Source organism: Heptranchias perlo, chromosome 10 (assembly GCF_035084215.1).
Source record: "Heptranchias perlo isolate sHepPer1 chromosome 10, sHepPer1.hap1, whole genome shotgun sequence".
Classification (NCBI taxonomy): Eukaryota; Metazoa; Chordata; class Chondrichthyes; order Hexanchiformes; family Hexanchidae; genus Heptranchias; species Heptranchias perlo.
The window spans coordinates 85,175,700-85,199,187 of NC_090334.1; the positions used below are offsets into that span (position 1 = coordinate 85,175,700).

Genomic DNA, 23,488 nt, shown 5'->3' on the forward strand with positions numbered 1-23,488 from the left:
GGAGTGGGACTAATCTGATAGCCCTACCAAAGAGCCAGCACAGGCACGATGGGCAGAATGGTTTCCTTCTGTGCTGTATCATTCTATGATTCCATGCTACTATGATAACTGAAGTCCTTGGCCCTGGTATCTTTCCAGTAAGCCTCCTCTGCACCCTCTTCGAGGCCTCGACAAAGTTACTACAACAAAAAAATAAAATTAAAGTCTCAGAAATTCCTTAGGTTGCAACCCCAGTGTAACCCTGAGTCACAGCAGAATCCCCCAGGGAATCTCATGGTCAAAGATAATATAATAAAAATATTAGATGGAGAGAGAATAAGAATGAAGAGAGACTAGGAGAAAGAGAATGGAGAGCAGGGTGAGCGCAAGTGAAATGTTTACAGCTCTCTGTATCAATGATGTTTTTGGTGTTTATTTGAGCAGTCTCACTATCTGGCGCTTAAGCCTGTTTATGACTGTAATATTAGTGTTTGTTTCAGTGTCATGGTGTGTATACGGGAAACCATTCAGTCCAGGGGGAGTGCGGTTTGCAGGATGGGGGTTCATTGTTTCTAATTTACTCCTGCTTTAACACTGCTTGTTAGAGGCACCCTGAACCTGAGGGTTTCTCAATCACTGTACTTACTATACTCTACCTTATTGCTTGTTTTCATTCTGGGGATGTGGGCGGCACTGGTAAGGCCGGCATTATTGTCCATCCCTAGTTGGCCTAGAAAAGTTTGATACAACTGAGTGACTCGCTCGGCCAATTCAGAGGGCAATTAAGAGTCAAACACATTGGTGTGGGATTGGAGTCACATAAAGGTCCAGACTGGGTAAGGACGGCAGGCTTCCTACCCATAAGGACACATTCCCTCATTGTGTAAAACTCTCCCTCGTGTGTTACACGTTCCCTTGTGTAATATTCTCTCTCGTGTGTTGCACTGTCCCTCGTGTAACACTGTTCCTCGTGGAACACTCTTCCTCATAAGTTGCACTCTCCCTCGTGTAACACTGTCCCTTGTGTGTTGCACTGTCTCTCGTGTTGCACTCTCTCATGTGTTGCACTCTCCCTCGTGTAAAACTCTCCCTCCTGTAACACTCTCCCTCATATGTAACGCTCTCCCTCCTGTAACACTCTCCCTCCTGTAACACTCTCCCTCATGTGTTGCACTGTCCCACAACTTGTACTTTTGTTCCTTGTGTAGTGAAATATTTTTGCTGTGACATTTAACCCTTGGAGGTGTGATTTGGCCTGCCTACTTTTCATTCCCTTTTTATCTATTGGCCTCAGTTCTTTCCTGGTGTCCGGGTTCCACAAAAGCACTTCTTCCAGTCGGCCCTTCTGCACGTGACAGCTGACAGGCTGCTTCACCAATCGTGACGTCCTAGCTGAGCCCAAAGCTGTCCTCCAATTATCGAAACCCACTCTGTGCCATGTAGGGGTCACCGGAGAGTCCGGTCGTCTGGTGGAACAGCACTTGCCCGGAGTGACATCAGCTAACTCAGCGCACACCAGCAATCTGACTCAGCTCTGATCTACACCAAGCAGGGCATTGGGAGCGAATCTTACCGAGCTCGAATTGCAGAAGGGAAACAGTGCTTCTGAATGTAGTTTATGGAAGTCCCCTCCCCAGTGTGGGCATTCTCACCCTCCCTTCCTGCAGAGTCTGTAACAGGGTCACACTTCCAGGACACATCATTACCGGCCACCACAGTGTGTCCCTCATTCCCAAGGAATCCCTACTCCTTCCTTCACTTTATTTTGCTCTGTTTTTCTGCTGAGGTTTCTTTTTTTCCCACACTCAGGCCCAACCACATTGCACAAACCACAAAAATGTGGAGAAGTTCAGGCACTCGATAGAAATTGGATACCAGTTCCACTGGGTAAACACTCACTCTGCCAGGGGCAGAGAGCAAGTAGCCCTCCCGTACACTCACCCTCCCGCACACTCACCCTCCCGCACACTCACCCTCCCGCACACTCACCCTCCCACACACTCACCCTCCCGTACACTCACCCTCCCGCACACTCACCCTCCCGCACACTCACCCTCCCGCACACTCACCCTCCCGCACACTCACCCTCCCGCACACTCACCCTCCCGCACACTCACCCTCCCGCACACTCACCCTCCCGTACACTCACCCTCCCGCACACTCACCCTCCCGTACACTCACCCTCCCGCACACTCACCCTCCCGCACACTCACCCTCCCGTACACTCACCCTCCCGCACACTCACCCTCCTGCACACTCACCCTTTCACACACTGACACTCCCGCACACTCAGCCTCCCGCACACTCACCCTCCCGCACACTCACCCTCCCACACACTCACCCTCCTGCACACTCACCCTCCCGCTCACTCACCCTCCCGCACACTCACCCTCCCATACACTCACCCTCCCATACACTCACCCTCCCATACACTCACCCTCCCGCACACTCACCCTCCCATACACTCACCCTCCCACACACTCACCCTCCCGCTCACTCACCCTCCCGCACACTCACCCTCCCACACACTCACCCTCCCGCACACTCACCCTCCCGCTCACTCACCCTCCCATACACTCACCCTCCCACACACTCACCCTTTCACACACTCACCCTCCCGCACACTCACCCTCCCACACACTCACCCTCCCGCACACTCACCCTCCCGTACACTCACCCTTTCACACACTCACCCTCCCACACACTCACCCTCCCGTACACTCACCCTCCCACACACTCACCCTCCCACACACTCACCCTCCCGTACACTCACCCTCCCGCACACTCACCCTCCCGCACACTCACCCTCACGCACACTCACCCTCCCGCACACTCACCCTCCCACACACTCACCCTCCCGTACACTCACCCTCCCATACACTCACCCTCCCGCACACTCACCCTCCCACACACTCACCCTCCCACACACTCACCCTCCCACACACTCACCCTCCCACACACTCACCCTCCCGTACACTCACCCTCCCGTACACTCACCCTCCTGCACACTCACCCTCCCGCTCACTCACCCTCCCGCACACTCACCCTCCCATACACTCACCCTCCCGTACACTCACCCTCCCGCACACTCACCCTCCCGCACACTCACCCTCCCGTACACTCACCCTCCCGCACACTCACCCTCCCGCACACTCACCCTCCCACACACTCACCCTTTCACACACTCACCCTCCCGCACACTCACCCTCCCACACACTCACCCTCCCGCACACTCACCCTCCCACACACTCACCCTCCCGCTCACTCACCCTCCCACACACTCACCCTCCCATACACTCACCCTCCCACACACTCACCCTCCCGCTCACTCACCCTCCCGCACACTCACCCTCCCGCACACTCACCCTCCCATACACTCACCCTCCCACACACTCACCCTCCCGCTCACTCACCCTCCCACACACTCACCCTCCCATACACTCACCCTCCCACACACTCACCCTCCCGCTCACTCACCCTCCTGCACACTCACCCTCCCATACACTCACCCTCCCACACACTCACCCTCCCGCTCACTCACCCTCCCACACACTCACCCTCCCATACACTCACCCTCCCACACACTCACCCTCCCGCTCACTCACCCTCCCGCACACTCACCCTCCCATACACTCACCCTCCCACACACTCACCCTCCCGCTCACTCACCCTCCCACACACTCACCCTCCCATACACTCACCCTCCCACACACTCACCCTCCCGCACACTCACCCTCCCACACACTCACCCTCCCATACACTAATCCTCCCGCACACTAACACCCACCCTGCCAGGTGTAAATATTGATTAGCTCTGATGCCGTCGGGCTCTCCCTCCAACCTCTCTGAGAACCACAATATTGAAGTGGAATCATATTGTTACGGTGTTTACTCCTCACCAGGGTGGAATCAAGTTCAACACTTCTTTCTTACAATCCCTTAATGGGTTACCAGCTGTGTTAAAACAGAGCAAGGACAAATTTCATACAAAGTTTTTAAATGTTGCTTTGCGGACGGCCTCAGTTACAGTTACTGCCTCACTGATTCCCCAAACTGTCCGGGTTATTAGTTTTGTTCTGGTCCCTGTGTGTTTAATTAGCACAATGATAACACGGAGGGATTGGACCATGTCATTGGTTTTAAGGGGATGACAGCACACTTTTGTTTGTTTTTAATCGCGAAATAGTTTAGTAAATGTACTTAGTGGACTGCGGTACTTCAAATTTGTTATCCATCCAAAAACTAGGAAACTTTAAACATTGCAGAGCTGCAGAGCAAGTTAAGGGATTCAGGCTGGTACCAGGTGCCAGGGAGGTGAGAAGCAATCTATGCCTTAACATTGGCATAAGCTGGGTGGACTGATGCTCAAATGGACAGGGCTCTGATCCACCTCGAGCACTGTGTCCAGTTCTGGTCAGACCCACCTCGAGCACTGTGTCCAGTCCTGGTCAGACCCACCTCGAGCACTGAGTCCAGTTCTGGTCAGACCCTCCTCGAGCACTGAGTCCAGTTCTGGTCAGTCCCACCTCGAGCACTGTGTCCAGTTCTGGTCAGTCCCACTTCGAGCACTGTGTCCAGTTCTGGTCAGTCCCACCTTGAGCACTGTGTCCAGTTCTGGTCAGTCCCACCTTGAGCACTGTGTCCAGTGCTGGTCAGACCCACCTTGAGCACCATGTCCAGTTCTGGTCAGACCCTCCTCGAGCACTGAGTCCAGTTCTGGTCAGTCCCACCTCGAGCACTGTGTCCAGTTCTGGTCAGTCCCACCTTGAGCACTGTGTCCAGTTCTGGTCAGTCCCACCTTGAGCACTGGGTCCAGTGCTGGTCAGACCCACCTTGAGCACCATGTCCAGTTCTGGTCAGACCCACCTCGAGCACTGTGTCTAGTTCTGGTCAGTCCTACCTTGATCACTGTGTCCAGTTCTGGTCAGTCCCACCTTGAACACTGTGTCCAGTTCTGGTCAGACCCACCTCGAGCACTGTGTCCAGTTCTGGTCAGTCCCACCTTGAACACTGTGTCCAGTTCTGGTCAGACCCACCTCGAGCACTGTGTCCAGTTCTGGTCAGTCCCACCTTGAACACTGTGTCCAGTTCTGGTCAGTCCCACCTTGAACACTGTGTCCAGTTTTGGTCAGACCCACCTCGAGCACCGTGTCCAGTTCTGGTCAGTCCCACCTTGAACACTGTGTCCAGTTCTGGTCAGTCCCACCTTGAGCACTGGGTCCAGTTCTGGTCAGTCCCACCTCGAGCATTGTGTCCAGTTCTGGTCAGTCCCACCTGGATCACTGTGTCCAGTTCTGGTCAGTCCCACCTCGAGCACTGTGTCCAGTTCTGGTCAGTCCCACCTCGAGCACTGTGTCCAGTTCTGGTCAGTCCCACCTCGAGCACTGAGTCCAGTTCTGGTCAGTCCCACCTCGAGCACTGTGTCCAGTTCTGGTCAGTCCCACCTTGAGCACTGTGTCCAGTTCTGGTCAGACCCACCTTGAGCACTGGGTCCAGTTCTGGTCAGACCCACCTTGAGCACTGGGTCCAGTTCTGGTCAGTCCCACCTCGAGCACTGTGTCCAGTTCTGGTCAGTCCTATCTTGATCACTGTGTCCAGTTCTGGTCAGTCCCACCTTGGACACTGTGTCCAGTTCTGGTCAGACCCACCTCGAGCACTGAGTCCAGTTCTGGTCAGTCCCACCTCGAGCACTGTGTCCAGTTCTGGTCAGTCCCACCTTGAGCACTGTGTCCAGTTCTGGTCAGACCCACCTTGAGCACTGGGTCCAGTTCTGGTCAGACCCACCTTGAGCACTGTGTCCAGTTCTGGTCAGACCCACCTTGAGCACTGGGTCCAGTTCTGGTCAGTCCCACCTCGAGCACTGTGTCCAGTTCTGGTCAGTCCCACCTCGAGCACTGTGTCCAGTTCTGGTCAAACCCACCTCGAGCACTGTGTCCAGTTCTGGTCAGACTCACCTTGACCAAGAATTGAATTTGGAAGAGAAGGTGCAAAGCATCAGGAAGCTGTGGTTAGGTAATGCCAAGTTCATCAGAATCTTTCAGCGTTTCACAGAATGAACTCCTTCGAAATGCAGTGACTGCAGTGGCAGCCACTTTGCACACAGCAAGATCCCACAAACATTGCTAAAGGTAAATGACCAGTTAATCTGTTTTGGTGATGTTGGTTGAGGGAGAAACGTTGGCCTGGACACCGGGGAGAACTCCCCTGCTCTTCTTCAAATAGTGTCGTGGGAAGTTTAACATCCACCCAAAACAGGCACTTGAAATATGGCACCCGTGATGGTGTAGCACTGCATCGTCAGCCGAGAAATTCTCGGCAGAGTTCCCCATTTGTCCGTTTCCCCAGAGAAAGGACAGAGGCCACGTCTGCCCTCTGAACTGGGTGTTAAAGATCCCATGGACACTATTGGAAGAAGAGCAGGGGAGTTCTCTCGGTGTCCTGGGGCCAACATTCCTTCCTGAACCAACATCACCAATTTAACTCGTCATTCAACTCATTGCTGTTTTTGGTGGGATCTTACTGTGCAAAATGGCTGCCACATTGGCTACCTAACAAAAGTAATTGCACTTCAAAGTGATTCACTTGGGATGTTTGTGAGAGATGTGAGACGGGGCTATATATAAATACAAGTCCTGTCTTTCAGGCATTTAGTGCAGTACTCGTTTTATGCTTCTAAAGGAGACACTGAAACTGAACGAGAAATAATTGAGGAAAGGAAAGTGGATTTTCTGTGCTGCACAGCCCAGAATAAAAAAGGTTTCCCATGTTTGTTTCCCTAGCCAGTGTGAAGGAGGAAAAGAGAGACGGCAGCAAACTGAGTGTGAATGGACACAGAGCAGTGGGAAGTGCTGAGTAAAGCCTAGAGCCGATGGACAGGGTCACATTACGAGGTCTGAAAATAGCAGAGCAAAGCCCTTGGGGGAACTGTATCCTGCTCCACACTGCACTCCCACTCTGGAATTACAGCACCCGCCCTGTCAAACACATTCAACGTCCAGCTGCCTGCTCCCAGCCCTGTCACACAGGCGCGCTGCTTTCTGTGAGATCTGCTCCTTCACAGTTACCAAAGTGGACGTCCTTTGTGCCTTTCCCCCCCCACCCCCCCCACAGCTCTGTCAGGGGTCAGGGGGAGTAGGTTATCTGCCCATTGAGAACACTTGTCCATCCTCCCTGCTTGCCTGCTCAACTATCGGTGCCTCAATTTCTTGCTTTCGTCCTTCTCAAGTGTCAGCCTTGGTTCAATGGCATCACTCTCGCCTCTGAGTCAGGTCATGGGTTCAAATCGCAATCCAGATTGAGCCCATAATCCAGGCTGACTTCCCAGTGCAGTACTGAGGGAGCTGCTGCACTGTCAGAGGTGCCGTCTTTCGGATGAGACGTTAAACCGAGGCCGCGTCTGCCCTCTCAGGTGGATGTAAAAGATCCCACGGCCACTATTGGTTGTTGTTCCCCAGCTGCGATCAGCTAACACAGCTCAGACCAGGGGATGGACCGAGACCTTCTGGCCTGGACTGATGGTTCCTCTACCTCGACTCACTGAGCCGTACGTTTTATTCTAACCACAGCCAGTGTACACTGTGGGTGTCTAATGTGGGGAATTAATGAAGCCGGTGGTTTTATCTCATTTCAGAGTGATTGCCTTTGACGGCCAGCATTCAGGAGCTCTGAAGACCCACTCCGCTGAATCAATCCCAGCGAGCAGCACAGGTGAGGTAGCCACATTATTAGGCCAGTGTCGACCAATAGAAATCACTGACTAGCTCCACTATGGCGACCCTGTTTTGGCCACAGGGCTAATTTTAGTACAAAACACCTCACACACAATCCAGGTAAATGTACTGCACACATGTATATTTACTTAACAAACATCTGCCACCATTCAGTAACCAAGGAAGTAAAGCAATCACAACGATCAAAAAAACACGCGCACTCTCTGATTTTCGTCTTTCCATTTTACCAACAAACGCACAGAAAGGTTAAAGTTCACATGCACGCACCATGCGAATATGAACATTGAGATCACACGCCCAGCGACAGTGTCTGTTACTCATTTTTTACTCACTAATCAGAAGTGCAATTAGTCACATCTGGATTCCCAATTAACCACATGTGGCTAACGTATTGCACAACACTGTGTTAGGACCAGGTACATCTGGAATCTGAAGCCCAATGGGGGCTGGGGGGGAGGGAGGGAGGGAGGGAGGGAGTGCAAGATAAACATGAGAAAGCAAACACAGGCTCGCAGCCTTTGATATAAAAACAGAAAACGCTGGAAATATTCAGCAAGTCAGGCAGCATCTGTGGGGAAAGAAACATTTCAGGTCGAAGACCTTTCGTCAGAACTGGAAGAAGTTCAAGAATTAACAGTTCTTAAGCAAGTACAGATCCAGGGAAAGGAGGGGGAGGGAGCAAAGGGGAGGAAAGAACAAAAGGGGAGGTCTCTGATAGGGCAGAGGGCAGGATTGATTAAACCATAAAAGGGATGATGGTGCAAGGCAAGGAGGGTGGTAATGGGACAAGGTAAGAAACAAGATGGGTCTAGAGGAGCTGTAAATGGCAACAGCAGAACCATTACCAGCACTTGCTGTCCCACAGGAAAAAATGGGAGCAGTGGTTGTGATCTGAAGTTATTGAAATCAGTGTTGAGTCTGGAAGGTTGTAAAGGGCCTGATCGAAAGATGAGGAGCTGTTCCTCGAGCTTCCGTTGAGCTTCATTGGAACAGTGTAAGAGGCCGAGGACAGAGTGGGAGTGGGACGGGGAATTAAAATGGCAAGCGACCGGCAGGACAGAGTCACGCTCGCAGACTGAGCGGAGGAGTTCAGCAAAGCGATCACCTAATCTGCGTCTGGTCTCCCCAGTGTAGAGGAGACCTCATTGTGAGCAGTGAACACAGTATAGTAAATTGAAAGAAGTACAAGTAAATCACTGTTTCACCTGGAAGGAGTGTTTGGGGCCCTGGACGGTGGGAAGGGAGGAGGTGAAAGGGCAGGTGTTGCATCTCCTGTACTCGCATGGGAAAGTGCCATGGGGAGGAGAGCGGGTGTTGGTGGTGATGGAAGAGTGGACCACAGTGTCGCGGAGGGAACGGTCCCTTCGGAATGCTGAAAGGGGAGGGGAAGATGTGTTTGGTGGTGGGATCGCGCTGGAGGTGGAGGAAATGGCATTGAATGTGGAGGCTGGTGGGGTGCAAGGTGAGGACAAGGGGGACCCTATCATGGTTCTGGGAGGGAAGGGAAGGGGTGGGAGCAGAAATGCGGGAAATAGGACGGACCCGGTCAACGACAGTGGAGGAGAATCCTCAGTTGAGGAAAAAGGAAGACATATTGGAAGCACCGATGTGGAAGATGGCATCGTCAGAACAGATGCGACGGAGACAGAGAAACTGGGAGAAGGGAATAGAGTCTTTACAGGAAGCGGGGTGGGAGGAAATGTAATCAAGGTAGCTGTGGGAGTCGGTGGGCTTATAGTAGATATTGGTGGACAGCCTATCCCCAGAAATGGAGATAGAGAAGTCGAGGAAGGGAAGGGAAGAGTGAGAGATGGACCATGTGAAGGCGAGGGAAGGGTGGAAATTAGAAGCAAAGTTGATGAAATTTTGCTTCAGGCAATCTTTGAGCTGCTTTCAGCTTTTTCTGTCTCCCCATTTTCATGTGGTTTCAACATTCGGCGCATCAGTTGCTTCTTTTTATTTTATTAATTCTGAGGATGTGGGCATTGCTGGTGAGGCCGGCATTTATTGCCCATCTCTAGTTGCCCCTTGAGAAGGTGGTGGTGAGCCGCTTTCTTGAACCGCTGCAGTCCGTGTGGTGAAGGTTCTCCCACAGTGCTGTTCGGTGGGAATCCCAAGATATTAATTCAGCGATAATGAAGAAACGGTGACCGATGTCCAAGTGAGGAGAGTGCGTGACTTGTTGCCGTGACATTGCTGCCCTTGTCCTTCTTGGTGGTGGATGCCTGACAAGGAAGGAACAGAAGGGATGACTTGTTGGGATGAAGGGGTTTTTAACCTGCTAACCACCCCTCCCCCATCCACCTAAATGCAGGACAGTCTGAGAGGCACATCCCCAGCTTCAGTGTTACTGCCCAGTGTGAAGGGAGCGAAGGAGAAGAGACAGGTGTAACACTAATGTCCTTTAGGGAAGGAAACCTGCCGTCCTTACCTGGTATGGGCCTATATGCCACTTCAGAGGGCAGTTAAGAGTCAATCACGTTGGTGTGGGGACTGGAGTCACGTATAGGCCTAGATCAGGTAAGGACGGCAGGTTTCCTTCCCTAAAGGACGTTAGTGAACCAGTTGGGTTTTTACGACAATCCAACAGCTTCATGGTCACTCTTACTGATCCCAGATTTTCAATGGGTAAGTATAACTTTGGCAGAGAGGTAAAGTGAGAGACTCTCAGAACTGAACTCATTTTCAGAAGAGGTAAAGAGGTTGATCGGAGGGAATGTGATCCACGTTTCAAAATGTGCAAAAAGTACACACTGTGCAGCTGTAAGCAGCGCGGACTTGACGGGCCGAATGGCCTCCTTCTGTGTTGTAACCTTTCTACGACTCTGTGATTCTATTTAACTCAAACTGAGACCGTGGGATTAGCAGCACAGAGCGGGCTAGATGTCGACGAGGACTTTGGCAGAACAGATGTCCTGGTGCTACTTCCGGTCCGCGGCCAAAGCCATCAGGGGCTAAAAGATGCCCTCGGTCCTGACACCACTCAGTGTGTCGAGGAGGCTCGAGCATGTGAAGCAGTCCCGTCTGATCTGATCCCCGTTCGGACGGAGTTTCTCATCGGCGCCAGGCCCCGAATCCTCCCTCGGAGGGCTGCGCCTCTCAACTTGAGCCGTCTCTCGGAAATCCCCTTCGTGCCATTCCACTATCCACTGAGGGATTTCCTGTACGGGCTGCTCTGCACACTCTCCACTTCCCCAACCTCGTCTCCCGTCCGGACACGCCCTGGTGTACCATCTTGCTGTCCGGCAGAGGCTGGAGTCCCCATTGGAGGGGTCCCTCCGCAGGAGTCCTTCCCTCTACCACTGGGGATCCGGGGTGGAGAGTGTTGCGGTCCCCACAAACCGGCTGTTAAGTCATTTCACGGACTCCCGGGCTGCCTGTACCTCTGCGGCCTGGACGAGTCCCTTATCCACATTTATACCGAGCGTGAGAGGGTGCAGCCCCTGTTTCATTATTCGAGGGGGCTGCTCCTCAAGATTTGGTTGCACTTCAGTCCCACGTTCCTGATCTTTGGCCCCCCCCGAGGAGGAGGGGTACAGGCGAGTCGGAGGATATCCTCGTGGGTCCGCTCCGGGGCCTGTCCAAAGTGGCCTTCGACAGGTCCAGGCGAGATGCGGCCCGTGGGGGCGGTCGCTCCGACTGCCTGCCTCTCTTCCACGGCATTCTCCATGCCCGGGTAGCCTTGGAGAAGGAGCACGCGGTGTCTGCTGGTACGCTTGAGGCTTCCTGCGACCGCAGGGTGCATAATAGACACTGAATGACATTGACATCTAATTTGATTTTGTGATTCATTTATAAAGATGACAAATTTATATCTATGCCTCTCCCCTTCCCCCCGCCCCCACTTTTATAGGGGCATAATTAGAAAAAGGATCGCCTTAATTTCTAACCAATGACAGAACTAATGGATTGATTGCTGGAGGGCCTATTTTAATTGGACCAGTAAGGGTCCAGGTTGAGGTCTGAAGCCTCCTACAGTGTCCTAAAGACATTCAGTTCCTTCAAAACAGGCTCCACAAGCTGGCTTTTGTGGTTGTTGCATGCTTCCTTCTGGCTTCTGCTGCAAGTGTAGGCTTTTTTTTTTGAGGTTTCCTACAATTTAAGTAAGAACTCTACAGTGACCTGGAGAGGAGCAACAGCAAAGGAGGAGAACGGAAACATCGTTTGCAGGGGTGAGGTCGTTTCAGTCAACACTGAACAGAAGGAAGAGGAAAAAGAGCAGGGTGTTTGTTGCACTGCTTTTCTAATGGGAACAATCAACTAATAAGACCTAGAAATGAAGTGAAAAAAGAAGCAGCACAGAAAGAAAAAAGGACCTGGGAAACTCGAGGCAGACTCGAGAGAAGGGGGATGTTTACTTGAGTCGCCAGCTCTGGTTGGGTGTATTCCTGGAGGTTTCACATGACCACCTGCCCTCCCCCGCACTCCTCCCGCCCTCACTCCTCTCCCCCCCCCCCGACCCCGGCACTCCCCCTCGCGCACTCCCCCCGCACTCCCGCCATTGGTCCATTCTCCAGGCGCAATGCCTTTCTACGGCCAAATGGAAAGGGAACAAACTTTTTCCCACATCTCCAATATTTTTACAACTAATAAATGAAAATGTTCAAAGATGGTGCCAGAGGACTGGCAAATTGCAAATGTTACACTCCTGTTCATCAAAGGGGAGAGGGATAAACCGGGCAATTACAGGCCAGACAGCCTAGCGTCCGTGGTGGGGAAACTTTCAGAGACAATAATCCGGGACAAAATTAATTTGCACTTGGAAAAGTCTGGGCTAATAAATGAAAGTCAGCACGGATTTGTTAAAGGAAAATCGCGTTTAACTAACTTGATTGAGTTCTTTGATGAAGTAACAGAGAGGGTTGATGAGGGTAGTGTGGTTGATGTTGAGTATATGGACTTTCAAAAGGCATTTGATAAAGTACCACATAATAGACTTGTTAGCAAAATTAAAGCCCATGAGATTAAAGGGACAGTGACAGCATGGATACAGAATTGGCTAAGGGACAGAAAGCAGAGAGTAGTGGTGAAGGGTTGTTTTTCAGACTGGAGGGAAGTATACAGTGGTGTTCCCCAGGGGTCAGTATTAGGACCACTGCTCTTTTTGATATATATTAATGACCTGGACTTGGGTATACAGGGTATAATTTCAAAATTTGCAGATGACATGAAACTCGGAAATGTAGTAAATAGTGTGGAGGATAGTAACAGACTTCAGGAGGACAGACTGGTGAAATGGGCAGACACACGGCAGATGAAATTTAACGCAGAGAAGTGTGAAGTGATACATTTTGATAGGAAGAATAAGAAGAGGCAATATAAACCAAAGGGTACAATTTTAAAGTTGGGGTGCAGGAACAGAGAGACCTGCACCCCAACTTGCTGTTAAAAAAGCATATGGGATCCTGGGCTTTATTAACAGAGGCATAGAGTACAAAAGCAAGGAAGTTATGCTAAACCTTTTATAAAACACGGGTTAGGCCTCAGCTGGAGTATTGTGTTCAGTTCTGGGACCATAAGACCATAAGAGACCATAAGAGATAGGAGCAGGAGTAGGCCATTCGGCCCCTCGAGCCTGCTCCGCCATTCAGTGAGATCATGGCTGATCTGATTTTTACCTCAACTCCACTTTCCCGCCCTTTCCCCATATCCTTTGACTCCCTTGCTGATCAAAAATTTGTCTAACTCAGCCTTGAATGTATTCAATGACTCGGCCTCCACAGCTTTTTGGGGTAAAGAATTCCAAAGATCACGACCCTCTGGGAGAAGAAATTCCTCCTCATTTCCGTCTTAAACGGGAGACCCCTTATTCTGAGACTATGCCCCCTAGTTTTAGATTCCCCCATGAGGGGTAACATCCTCTCAGTGTCTACACTATCGAGCCCCCTCAGAATCTTGTATGTTTCAATAAGATCTTCTCTCATTCTTCTAAACTCCAATCAGTATAGACCCAACCTGTTCAATCTTTCCTCATAAAACAACCCTTCCATACCCAGAATCAACATAGTGAACCTTCTCTGAACTGCCTCCAATGCAAGTATATCCTTCCTTAAATAAGGGCACCAGAGCTGTACGCAGTACTCCAGGTTTGGTCTCCCCAGCATCTTGTACAGTTGTAGCATGACTTCCCTGCTTTTATACTCCATCCCCCTAGAAATAAAGGCCAATATTCTATTTGCCTTCCGGATTACCTGCTGCACCTGTATGTTGACTTTTTGTGTTTCATGTAGGAGGACACCCAGATCCCTCTGTACAGCAGCATTTTGTAGTATTTCTCCATTCAAATAATATTTTGCTTTTTTATTTTTCCTCCCAAAGTGGATGACTTCACATTTTCCCACATTATATTCCATCTGCCAAATTTTTGCCCATTCTCTTAACCTGTCAATATCCCTTTGCAGACACTCTGTGTCCTCCTCGCAACTTGTTTTTCCACCTATCTTTGTATCATCAGCAAATTTGTCCACAAGACACTCTGTTCCTTCATCCAAGTCATTGATATATATTGTAAATAGTTGAGGCCCCAGCACTGATCCCTGCGGCACCCCACTAGTTACAGATTGCCATTTTGAAACTGACCCTTTTATCCCGACTCTTTGTTTTCTGTTAGTTAGCCAATCCTCTATCCATGCCAGTATATTACCCCCAACACCATGAGCTCTTATCTTGTGCAGTAATCTTTTATGTGGCACCTTATCGATTGAATGCCTTTTGGAAATCCAAATATACTGCATCCATTGGTTCCCCTTTATCCACCCTGCCCGTTACTTCCTCAAAGAACTCTGATAAATTTGTCAGACATGATTTCCCCTCATAAAACCATGTTGAGTCTCCTTGATTGTATTATGAGTCTCCACACTTCTGGGCACCACACTTTAGGAAGGATGTCAAGGCCTTAGAGAGGATGCAGAAGAGATTTACTAGAATGGTATCAGGGATGAGGGACTTCTGTATGTGGGGAGGTTGGAGAAGTTGGGATTGTTCTTAGAACAGAGAAGATTAAGTGGAGATTTGATCGAGGTGTTCAAAATCATGAACGGTTTTGATAGAGTAAATAAGGAGAAACTGTTTCCAGTGGCAGAAGGGTCGGTAACCAGAGGACACAGATTTAAGGTGATTGGCAAAAGAACCAGAGGTGACATGAGGAAACGTTTTTTTACACAGCGAGTTGTTCTGATCTGGAATACGCTGCCTGAAAGGGCGGTGGAAGCAGATTCAATAATAACTTTCAAAAGGGAATTGGATAAATACTTGAACGGAAAAGAATTACAGGGCAATGGGGAAAGAGCAGGGGAGTGGGACTAATTGGATAGCTCTTTCAAAGAGCCGGCACAGGCACGATGGGCCAAATGGCCTCCTTCTGTGCTGTATGATTCTATGAAGCTGTGAAAATGAAAAAAACATTTTTTTTAGTGCCCCTATGATTTTTCTCCCAGGTATGTTGCCAGCAGCAGTGTCCTGGAGATTAATCTTCAATTCTTGGAGACTCCAGGATAATCCTGGAGGGTTGGCAACCCTAATGTTTGCCCTAACAATGTCGCAGATATGTGTAACAGATTGCCAGTAAAAGCAGAAGTCAGGTCATGTGTGGTTAATTCCTTCATAAAGACACGATTAGATGGGTAAGGTAGGGTTAAGGACAATGCAGAAGGTTATAAGTCTAGACTTGAGCTGTCAAGCGCTCTATGAAATATGATGGGATCCTGAGAATGACACAGTGGAATGAGGCTGGTCGAGGTTGGGCAGCACAGATTTCAGTGTTCTATTGAGAGCCTGGAGCTTTTGCTGAATTGCTTTCAAGAGCTGGGAGGGAGTTTCATGGGGGTTATCCCTTCTTTGGAACTTTTACCTCTGGGCGCACTGGTCGGAGATGAAATGGATTGTGGAGAACCACAACTAGCTGTAGACAGCTTGCCTGAATTGGTGGGACCAGCGAGCTTGTTTCATTGTGTACTTGAAGTATTGAGTGACACTTTTACTGTGACAGGTGGTTTAAAACTGGTGGGGTTCTTGGAGTACACCACTCGCAGGAAAGCACCGCCCACACCAACTCAGGAACTTGCAACCGGGAGGGGCCTGTTACACAGGATAAGGGCAATGAGGGGCCTGTAACACAGCGTAAGGGCAGTGAGGGGCCTGTAACACAGCGTAAGGGCAGTGAGGGGCCTGTAACACAGCGTAAGGGCAGTGAGGGGCCTGTAACACAGCGTAAGAGCAGTGAGGGGCCTGTAACACAGCGTAAGGGCAGTGAGGGGCCTGTAACACAGCGTAAGGGCAGTGAGGGGCCTGTAACACAGCATAAGGGCAGTGAGGGGCCTGTAACACAGCGTAAGGGCAGTGAGGGGCCTGTAACACAGCGTAAGGGCAATGAGGGGCCTGTAACACAGGATAAGGGCAATGAGGGGCCTGTAACACAGCATAAGAGCAGTGAGGGGCCTCTAACACAGCGTAAGGGCAGTGAGGGCCTGTAATATAGCGTAAGAGCAGCGAGGGGCCTGTAACACAGGATAAGGGCAATGAGGGGCCTGTAACACAGCATAAGAGCAGTGAGGGGCCTGTAATATAGCGTAAGGGCAGTGAGGGCCTGTAATATAGCGTAAGAGCAGCGAGGGGCCTGTAACACAGGATAAGGGCAATGAGGGGCCTGTAACACAGCATAAGGACAGCGAGGGGCCTGTAACACAGGATAAGGGCAATGAGGGGCCTGTAACATAGCATAAGAGCAGTGAGGGGCTCACGCTCCCTGTCTCGCTTTTTCTCTCTCTCGCTCTCTCTTTCTCCCTCTCTCTTTCTCTTTCTCTTTCTCTTGCTCTCTCGCTGTCTTGCTCACACCCTCTGTCTTGCTCTCTCACTCTCTCTTTTGCTCTCACTCTGTCTCTCACTCTCTCTCGCTTTCGCTATCTCACTCTCTCGCTATTTCTCTCTTGCTCTCTATCTTGCTCCCTCTTGCTCGCTATATCTCACTCTCACTCGCTCTCTCTCACGATCTCTTTCTCTCACGCTCTCTCTCTCGCCCTCTCTCTGGTCCGTTCCCTCGCCCTCTCTCTGGTCCACTCTTTCTCTCTCTCGCTCTCTCTATCACTCACAAGAACATAAGAAATAGGAGCAGAAGTAGACCACACGGCCCCTCGAGCCTGTTCCTCCATTCAATCAGATCATGGCTGATCTTCAACCTCAACTCCACTTTTCTGCTGGATCCCCATGTCCCTTGATTCCCCTAGAGTCCAAAAATCTATCGATCTCAGCCTTGAATATATTCAATGACTGAGCATCCACAGCCCTCTGGGGTAGAAAATTCCAAAGACTCACAACCTGCTGAGTGAAGAAATTCCTGCTCATCTCAGTCTTAAATGGCCGACCCCTTATCCTGTGATAGGATCTCCAGCCAGGGGAAACAACCTCTCGCCTCTACCCTGTGAAGCCTCCTTAGAATCTTTTATGTTTCAATGAGATCCCCTCTCATTCTTCTAAACTCCAGAGAGTACAGGCCCATTCTACTCAATCTCTCCTCATAGGACAACCCTCTCATCCCAGGAATTAATCTAGTGAACCTTTGTTGCACCGCCTCTAAGGCAAGTATATCCTTCCTTAGGTAAGGAGACCAAAACTGTACACAGTACTCCAGGTGAGGTCTCACTAAAGCCCTGTACAATTGTAGTAAGACTTCCTTACTCTTGTACTCCAACCCCCTTGCAATAAAGACCAACATGCCTTTTGCCTTTCTAATTGCTTGCTGTACCTGCGTGTTAACTTTGTGTTTCTTGTATGAGGACATCCAGGTCTCTCTGGATACCATCATTTAATAGTTTCTCACCATTTAAAAAATATTCTGTTTTCTATTCTTCTTACCAAAGTGAATAACCTCACATTTCCCCACGTTATGTAATATAGCATCTGCCACCTTCTTGCCCACTCACTTAACCTGTCTATATCCCTTTGCAGACTCTGTGTCCTCCTCACAGCTTACTTTCCCACCTAGCTTTGTATCGTCAGCAAACTTGGATACATTACACTCGGTCCCTTCATCTAAGTATCTGTATGTAAAAACAGATCGTAAGAGTTTCTACAGGTATTTAAAAAGGAAAAGAGTAAGTAAAGTGAGTGTTGGTCCTCTAGAGAGTGAGTCTGGGGAATTAATAATGGAGAATAAGGAAATGCCGGATGAATTGAACAGATATTTTGTGTCCGTCTTCACTGTAGAGGATACAAATAACATGCCAGAAATAATTGTGAATCAAGAGGTGAAAGGGAGGAACTTAAATAATTTATAATCACCAGGGAAAGGGTTTTGAAAAAAATATTAGAACTAAAAGCTGACAAGTCCCCAGGTCCTGACAGACTTCATCCTAGGGTGTTAAAAGAAGTGGCTGCAGAGATAGTAGATGCATTGGTATCAATTTTCCAAAATTCCCTAGATTCTGGAAGGGTCCCATCAGATTGGAAAATAGCGAATGTAACTCCTCTATTCAAGAAAGGAGGGAGACAGAAAGCAGGAAACTACAGGCCAGTTAGCTTAACATCTGTCATAGGGAAAATGCTAGAATCTATTATTAAGGAGGTTATAGCAGGGCACTTAGAAAATCTCAATGCAATCAGGCAGAGTCAACACGGCTTTGTGAAAGGGAAATCATGTTTGACTAATTTATTAGAGTTCTTTGAGGAAGTAACAAGCAACGTGGATAAAGGGGATCCTGTGGATGTGGTGGACTTGGATTTCCAGAAGGCTTTTGACAAGGTGCCACATCAAAGGCTACTACAGAGCTCACGGTGTAGGAGGTAACATATTAGCATGGATAAAGGATTGGTTAGCTAACAGGAAACAGAGAGTAGGCATAAATGGATCATTTTCAGGTTGGCAAGATGTAACGAGTGGAGTGCCACAGGGATCAGTGCTGGGGGCTCAACTATTTACAATCTATATCAATGACTTGGGTGAAGGGACCGAATGTATGGTTGCTAAATTTGCTGATGACACAAAGGTAGGTAGGAAAGTAAGTTGTGAAGAGGACATAAGGAGTCTGCAAAGGGATATAGATAGGTTAAGTGAGTGGGCAAAAATTTGTCAGATGGAGTATAATGTGGGAAAATGTGAACTTGCCCACTTTGGCAGGAGGAATAGAAAAGCAGTATATTTAAATGGAGAGAGATTGCAGAACTCTGAGGTACAGAGGGATCTGGGTGTCCTAGTACATGATTCACAAAAAGTTAGTATGCAGATACATCAAGTGATTAGGAAGGTAAATGGAATGTTGTCATTTATTGCAAGGGGAATGGAATATAAAAGTAGAGATGTTTTGCTCCAGTTGTACAGGGCATTGGTGAGACCACATCTAGAATACTGTGTGCAGTTTTGGTCTCCTTATTTAAGAAAGGACACAATTGCTTTAGAGGCGGTTCAGAGAAGGTTCACTCGACTGATTCCTGGGATGAGGGGATTATCTTATGAGGAAAGGTTGGACAAGTTGGGCCTGTATACACTGGAGTTTAGAAGAATGAGAGGTGATCTTATTGAAATATATAAGATCCTGAGGGGACTAGAAGGGGTAGATGCTGAGAGGATGTTTTCCCCTTGTGGGAGAGACTAGAACTAGGGGCCACAGTTTAAAAATAAGGGGTCTCCCATTTAAGACGAGATGAGGAGGAATTTTTTCTCTCAGAGGGTCGTGAGTCTGTGGAACTCCCTTCCCCAGAGAGCGATGGAGGCAGGGTCATTGAATATTTTTAAGGCTGAGTTAGATAGATTCCTGATTAACAAGGGAGTCAAAGGTTACAGTCGGTCGACGGGAAAGTTGAGGTCACAATCAGATCAGCCATGATCTTATCAAATGGCAGAGCAGGCTCGAGGGGCCGAATGGCCTACCCCTGCTCTTAATTCGTATGTTCGTATGTATGTTCATATTAATATAGATTGTAAATAGCTGAGGCCCAAGCACTGGTCCTTGCGGCACCCCACTAGTTACAGTCTGCCAACCTGAAAATGACCCGTTTATCCCTACTCTCTTTTGTGTCTGTTAACCAATCTTCTATCCATACTAGTATATTACCCTCAACCCGATGAGCCCTTTTCTTGGTAACAACCTTTTAAGTGGCACCTTATCGAATGCCTTTTGAAAATCCAAATATACAACATCCACTGGTTCCCCTTTATCTACGCTGCTAGTTACATCCTCAAAAAACTCTAATAAATTTGTCAAATTTGCTCTCTCTCGCACTCTGTCTCGCTCTCTGCCTCGCTCTTTCTGTTTCGTGCTCCTGGTCCTGCACGCTCTGCCGTGCTCTCTCTCGCTGTCCTGCTCGCGCTCTTGCTCGTGCTCTCTTCTCGCTCTCTCTGCCTTGTGCTCTCGCTCCTGCGCGCTCTGTCACGCTCTCTCGCGCTCTCTGTCGTGCTTTCTCTGTTGCGCGCTCTCTCTTGCGCTCTCTGTTGCGCTCTCTCTGTCTCGTACTCTCGCTCCTGCGCGCTCTGTCACGCTCTCTTGCGCTCTCTGTCGTGCTCTCTCTGTCTCTCTCTCTCTCTCTCTTGCTCACGGTTGCATGTCTCCCTGTGCCGGTGTCAGGAATTCCTTGGGTATTGAATGAGCTGCTGGCTCGATGCCCGGATCCGGGAGCCTGGATATCAAATGACTGTGGAGCAGCTGTTAAAGGGTCTGCTGAGATCAGGTGTCTGATTGTAAATGCCGATCAGAGCAGGGCAGCTCCACTCACTGCCAGGAGATTTAATAACTGTATTTTCTTGTACTCATTAAGCTGAGAGGTGGAAGTGCTGGAGGATTACACATAGTTTCCATTCAGCAGCTGGTAATAGTAGTGAGCACCTCATGTTTGATGAGCTCTCCGAAGACAGACAATTCCCAGAATAGCTCTCAAATAAAAGCAAATATATATATGTATATATATATATATATATACTTAAGAAAAATGGTCAGCAATGAAAAGAGAAAAGGTGTATTTGATAGAGAGGCTTCATCGAATGCCAGTGATGTGCAGTTTCCTTTTTGTTTTAATTCAATGTCAGGATGTGGGCATCACTGGCGAGGCCGGCATTTATTGCCCATCCCTAGTTGCCCCTTGAGAAGGTGGTGGTGAGCCGCCTTCTTGAACCGCTGCAGTCCGTGTGGTGAAGGTTCTCCCACAGTGCTGTTAGGAAGGGAGTTCCAGGATTTTGACCCATTGACGATGAAGGAACGGCCGATATATTTCCAAATCAGGATGAAGTATGAGACTCGGAGGGGAACGTGCAGGTGGTGTTGTTCCCATGTACCTGCTGCTCTTGTCCTTCTAGGTGGTAGAGGTCGTGGGTTTGGGAGGTGCTGTCGAAGAAGCCTTGGCGAGTTGCTGCAGTGCATCCTGTGGATAGAACGGTGCAGCGATGGGGGAGGGAGTGAATGTTTAAGTCGAAGGCGATAATTAGATTTGATTTATTGAAAGACCCAAGGCTGACATCATCGGGGCCATAATGAGCAGGAGGGGAGACGACATAAATCAGGAAGTAGTGATTAGGCGATGTCGAGTTTGAGTTTCAAAAGCTTATAGATTGTGTAGAGTGGAAGGGAGTATCGGTTGGAACACATGCAGCTAGGAGCAACGTCAGAAGGAGTAACAAGGCACTTTATTGGAGCATGTGCTGGGGATACAGTTCTATGTCAGCAACTCCACTGGATGAGCAACGGAATTTAGGGGTCCACGTACACAAATCACGAAAAACCAGTGTTCAGGTACAAAAAGTAATCAAAAAAGGCTAATGGAATGTTGACTTTTATCTCAAGGAGGTGGAAGTGATGCTACAGAGTCTTCGTCAGACCCCGTCTGGAGACTGCATTCAGTTCTGGGCACCGCACTTCAGGAAGGATATATTGTCCTTGGAGGGGGTGCAGCACAGATTCATCAGAATGATACCAGGGCCTAAAGGGTTAAATTACGAGGACAGGTTGCAGAAACTTGTATTCCCTCAAGAGCAGAAGGTTGAGGGGTGATCTAATCAAGGTGTTTAAAATGGTTCAGGGATTCGATAGGGCAGATAAACTATTTCCTCTGGTGGGGAGTCCAGAACAAGGTGGACATAATCTCAAAATTAGAGCCAGGAGTGAAATCAGGAGGCATTTCTTCACACAAAGGGGAGTGGAAATCTGAAGCTGTCTCCCCCAAAAGGCTGTTGAGGCTGGCGGTCAATTGGAGCTTTCAAAACTGAGATTGAGAGATTTTTGTTAGGTAAGGGTCCCAAGGGATATGGAGCAAAGGCGGGTAAATGGAGTTAAGATAATCAGCCATGATCTGATTGAATGGCGGAGTAGGCTCGAGGGGCTGAATGGCCTCCTCCTGCTCGTATGCTTTGTGGCATCTCACCTAAGTAGCCTTTCTTCATGTGGGAGCTGGACTTGCCAGATTGTGTTTTTTAAAGTTTGGTGTTAATAATTTGGGTTTGTGGTCAGTCCTTTGTAGTTACTGGTGGACGAGGCATGCTGGCAGTGAGGGGGTCTCATTACACAACCTTGGCAGTAACGAACCTTATCCCGTTAGTACCTCACTGAAAGGAGAACGTGGGCTGATTACACAGGCAGCATGTTTGTAAATTTAGTTGCTTTGTAAGAGGTACAGTTCCCTCCTGATCTGCACTAGACAGGCAGTGGCAGTCAATCTGCTCCAGCCCTTCACAGAAGTCCCTCTGTGCCAGGGGCTGGCAGCTCCGTGAGAGTCCTGTGGATATCTCTCATTCCCTGTGTAGCTTCTCCTCACCACCCCTCTCCCATCCAGCACCAGCGTCCGGAACGGCAGCTCCCAACTTTGCGATATCAGAGAAACAGTAAATTGCGTATTTCTGATGGGGAAGCCTGATCATCTATGAGAAAAAAATGTTGAGTTTGTATTTTGTTAAAGGTTATTTTCTGTTTGTGTATTCGCAGTTCCACCCAGCAGCAGACCAACCCGCACCCTCGCACCGAGAGATCAAACTGGAGATAGGAGTGAATGGATCAGCTGATCCCCACAGACCGCAGCATCTGATCCCCACAGACCGCAGCATCTGATCCCCACAGACCGCAGCATCTGATCCCCACAGACCGCAGCATCTGATCCCCACAGACCGCAGCATCTGATCCCCACAGACCTCAGCATCTGATCCCCACAGACCTCAGCATCTGATCCCTACAGACCTCAGCATCTGATCCCTACAGACCTCAGCATCTGATCCCTACAGACCGCACCCCCTGATCCCCACAGACCTCACCCTCTGACCCCCACAGACCGCACCCCCTGATCCCCACAGACCGCACCCTCTGATCCCCACAGACCGCACCCCCTGATCCCCACAGACCGCACCCTCTGATCCCCACAGACCGCACCCTCTGATCCCCACAGACCGCACCCTCTGATCCCCACAGACCGCACCATCTGATCCCCACAGACCGCACTCTCTGATCCCCACAGACCGCACCCCCTGATCCCCACAGACCGCACCCCCTGATCCCCACAGACCGCACCCTCTGATCCCCACAGACCGCAGCATCTGATCCCCACAGACCGCACCATCTGATCCCCACAGACCGCACCCTCTGATCCCCACAGACCTCACCCTCTGATCCCCACAGACCGCACCCCCTGATCCCCACAGACCGCACCTTCTGATCCCCACAGACCGCACCCCCTGATCCCCAAAGACCGCACCCCCTGATCCCCACAGACCGCACCATCTGATCCCCACAGACCGCACCCCCTGATCCCCACAGACCGCACCCCATGATCCCCACAGACCGCACCCCCTGATCCCCACAGACCGCACCATCTGA

At 49.8% G+C, this 23,488-nt stretch overlaps 1 protein-coding gene across 2 annotated transcripts in view; it reads left to right on the forward strand.

Annotated features, from left to right (window-relative positions):
* Positions 1 to 23,488, forward strand: part of ttll5 (tubulin tyrosine ligase-like family, member 5) — a 431,390-nt gene extending 407,902 nt beyond the window's left edge. For both annotated transcript variants that reach the window (XM_067992117.1, XM_067992118.1), the window contains 2 exons: positions 7,610 to 7,686; positions 22,607 to 23,488. In XM_067992117.1, coding sequence (XP_067848218.1) covers positions 7,610 to 7,686; positions 22,607 to 22,683 — 154 coding nt within the window. In that variant the 3' untranslated portion in view covers positions 22,684 to 23,488. The remainder of the gene's footprint in view (positions 1 to 7,609; positions 7,687 to 22,606) is intronic.